Here is a 2928-nt window from a genome sequence, read left to right as displayed (position 1 = left end):
TTCCCAGACCGGGCGTTGTGAGTGTTTATTGAGCGAAAACACCTAAAGCTCCATGAGGCTCCGACAGGGGATGGTGGCGAACTCTGCTGTACTCTTTCACCAAAACTTTCTCTCAATCTTACTTCCTGTCTCTGTTGTGCCTGTAATTCAAAGGGTCAGCCTTGTCACACTGTGTCATGCTGAATATCCCCGAGAACTACGTTAAGGGTACACGTGTCTGTGGAGTGCTCAGCCATTTGCACGTTAATTTCACGAGCAGGCTGTTCTGTTGATCGGATCGACTAGAACCCTCGACGTTGTAAGTGATGGAGTGCCAACAACAACAACAACAACAATGTGTTTATGCTCAGCATACTACTTGCCCTGATAACCATTTAATTTTTACTCAACTTATATTCTTAAATACCTTGATTGCAACTTTCATACTAAACTCTCTTGCTCGTCTCTTGTGTAGATACACTAGAAAAGACATTGATTACATTAAAAAAGTATTTTTATGAATCCATATCAATAAATGTAAATATATTCTAATTTCACTTGTCATAATTTTTTTTCATTTTCTTAGGGATTAAACTGTTATCCACATCAAAAGACTATATCAAACTGAATGAAGCAATTTCCGTGAAAAAACGTCCACTCAAAAAGACCCATTACAGAAGTAGCAGCAGTAATAGTGACAGCAGGTATACTCTTTACTCTTTTACTCTTTTACTTGTTTCAGTCATTTGACTGTGGCCATGCTGGAGCACAGCCTTTAGTCGAGCAAATCGACCCCAGGACTTATTCTTTGGATGCCTAGTACTTATTCTATCGGTCTCTTTTGCCGAACTGCTAAGTTACGGGGACATAAACAAACCACAATCGGTTGTCAAGCGATGTTGGGGGGACAAACACAAACATACACACACACACACACACACACACACATATACATATATACGACAGGCCTCTTTCAGTTTCCGTCTACCAAATCCACTCACAAGGCTTTGGTCGGCCCAAGGCTATAGTAGAAGACACTTGCCCAAGGTGCCACGCAGTGGGACTGAACCCAGAACCATGTGGTTGGTAAGCAAGCTACTTACCACACAGCCACTCCTGTATCATTGTTCTACATCTTCTTCAGATATAATATTATAGTATTTTTAATAAAGTCATCAAGGATGGCAGAGTAAGTAGAGAACTACACAAAACACTTTACACAATCTAGTTTAAAATCGCACAATTTTGAGTCAGTAGAATGTAGTAGTTTAAAATAATTATCTCATTTTAAAATTTACATAATTTAATATCCACCTTTTGATGCTTGAATGGGTCAGACAGAATTTGATGAGGCAGAGTTTCTATAGTCAAATGTTTCCTGTCATCAATCCTCACCTGTTTCCAAGCATGGTAACATTTCCTTTGGTCAAATATGATTTTCATGGAAGACAGGAAAGGAGCAATATGCTCATTTGCAACTGTCAATTGATGTCAAGACAAGAGTACACACAACATACATACACACACACACACATATATATATATATATATATATATATATATATACACACATACAACAGGCTTCTTTCAGTTTCCACTTATCAAATTCACTCACAAAGCTTTCGTTGGTCTGGGGCTCTAGTAGAAGACGCTCGTCCAAAGTGATGTGCAATGAGAACTGAAGACCCCATGGTTGGATAAAATTACTACACACACACACACATTTTCCTGTTATGTATATATTTTATTATTTGATTTCTAGTGATGAAGATGCCAAATTTGCAGAAGCTGCCACATCATATAATGCTATCAAGCTGAAGGATCAACTTCTGTCAGCATTTGATGCATCAATACAAAAAACTGGAGAATCACTACCAAAAGCGGAGGACAATACTTCCAATGATTCCAAAGCAAAACAAAAGAAAAAGAAAAAAAAAGTGAAAAAGGAAAAAGACTGACAAAAAATATTGCAATGCTGAAACCCAAAATGGAGTAAGATGTTTATGTACTGGAACAATCTTCAATAATTTCTAATGTGATATTTTTATACATCTATATACAATGTCAAAGAGGAATAAAATTCCTAACACTTACACACAAAGTTGTTATTACGAAGTTGGTAATAGAGAGGTAAAGCATGGATAAGCTGCCTTGTCGTATTCAGTCATGTCAGTTTATGTTCTGAGTACAAATTTTGTCCGGGTAGGACTATTACCCAATGTGAAGTTTTTTTCAGCTGCAATAAAACAGTGTTTTCTCTACCTTTGGTATTCAAGTACTATTTTCTCCACTTTGTTTTGTACCTGTGTGCTCACTTATGTGCATAACATATTTGTGCAAATATCATTTAACTACGGTAGTAGTTGAATAATATTCTTGACGTAGTTTTTTTATTGTAGTCGGCGTCTTCCAAGCTGTCTCACTAATTCAGTTTTAATCGAAATCAAATATAGTTTTTTGAATTATGATTGACTAGTGATAAGCTACATTTAGACATAAAATACTTAAAATCTGGTGCTGTAGAACAAAAGTTAAGAGAAAAAACGTATAGTCCAAACTGGTTGACTGACGGGTAGTAACGCCCGACATCGACACTTTGAATCCACGCCATACTTTTAATTTTGAATAAGAATTATTATATTGATATTAATATAAAAGAGAAATCTTAAAGGAATATATTGGTAAAGGTTTCGTAAAAGTTTATCCGTTAGAAAAAAGGTATTTAATTTTAATTCTCAAATTTTTATCAATTTTTGCGTGATATTAAAGGGACACTACTCATATATACAAACTAACCTATTTCTTAGGCGCAAACACAAGATAAAAGACAACACAAATCGATACAAAGAGTTTCTAATATTTATTTTCATTAGTCTAAATTATTTTTTTATTAAAAATGAAATTTTTTTGCTTAATTTATTAAAGTCCATTATTGAATTAAACAAGATT

The 2928-nt window shown here is 35.0% G+C and overlaps 1 protein-coding gene across 3 annotated transcripts in view; it reads left to right on the top strand.

Moving 5' to 3' along the window:
• Window positions 1–2240, top strand: part of LOC106879884 (protein CUSTOS-like) — a 53793-nt gene extending 51553 nt beyond the window's left edge. For 2 of the 3 annotated variants that reach the window (XM_014929617.2, XM_014929619.2), the window contains 2 exons: window positions 566–683; window positions 1742–2240. In XM_014929617.2, the coding sequence (XP_014785103.1) occupies window positions 566–683; window positions 1742–1937 (314 nt within the window). In that variant the 3' untranslated portion in view covers window positions 1938–2240. The remainder of the gene's footprint in view (window positions 1–565; window positions 684–1741) is intronic. The other variant, XM_014929618.2, reaches the window with a different exon arrangement.
• Window positions 2241–2928: the final 688 nt, after the last annotated feature.

Source organism: Octopus bimaculoides, chromosome 1, assembly GCF_001194135.2.
Source record: "Octopus bimaculoides isolate UCB-OBI-ISO-001 chromosome 1, ASM119413v2, whole genome shotgun sequence".
Taxonomy (NCBI): Eukaryota; Metazoa; Mollusca; class Cephalopoda; order Octopoda; family Octopodidae; genus Octopus; species Octopus bimaculoides.
Note: the sequence above shows the minus strand (reverse complement) of the source record. Positions and strands in the feature narration are given on the sequence as shown.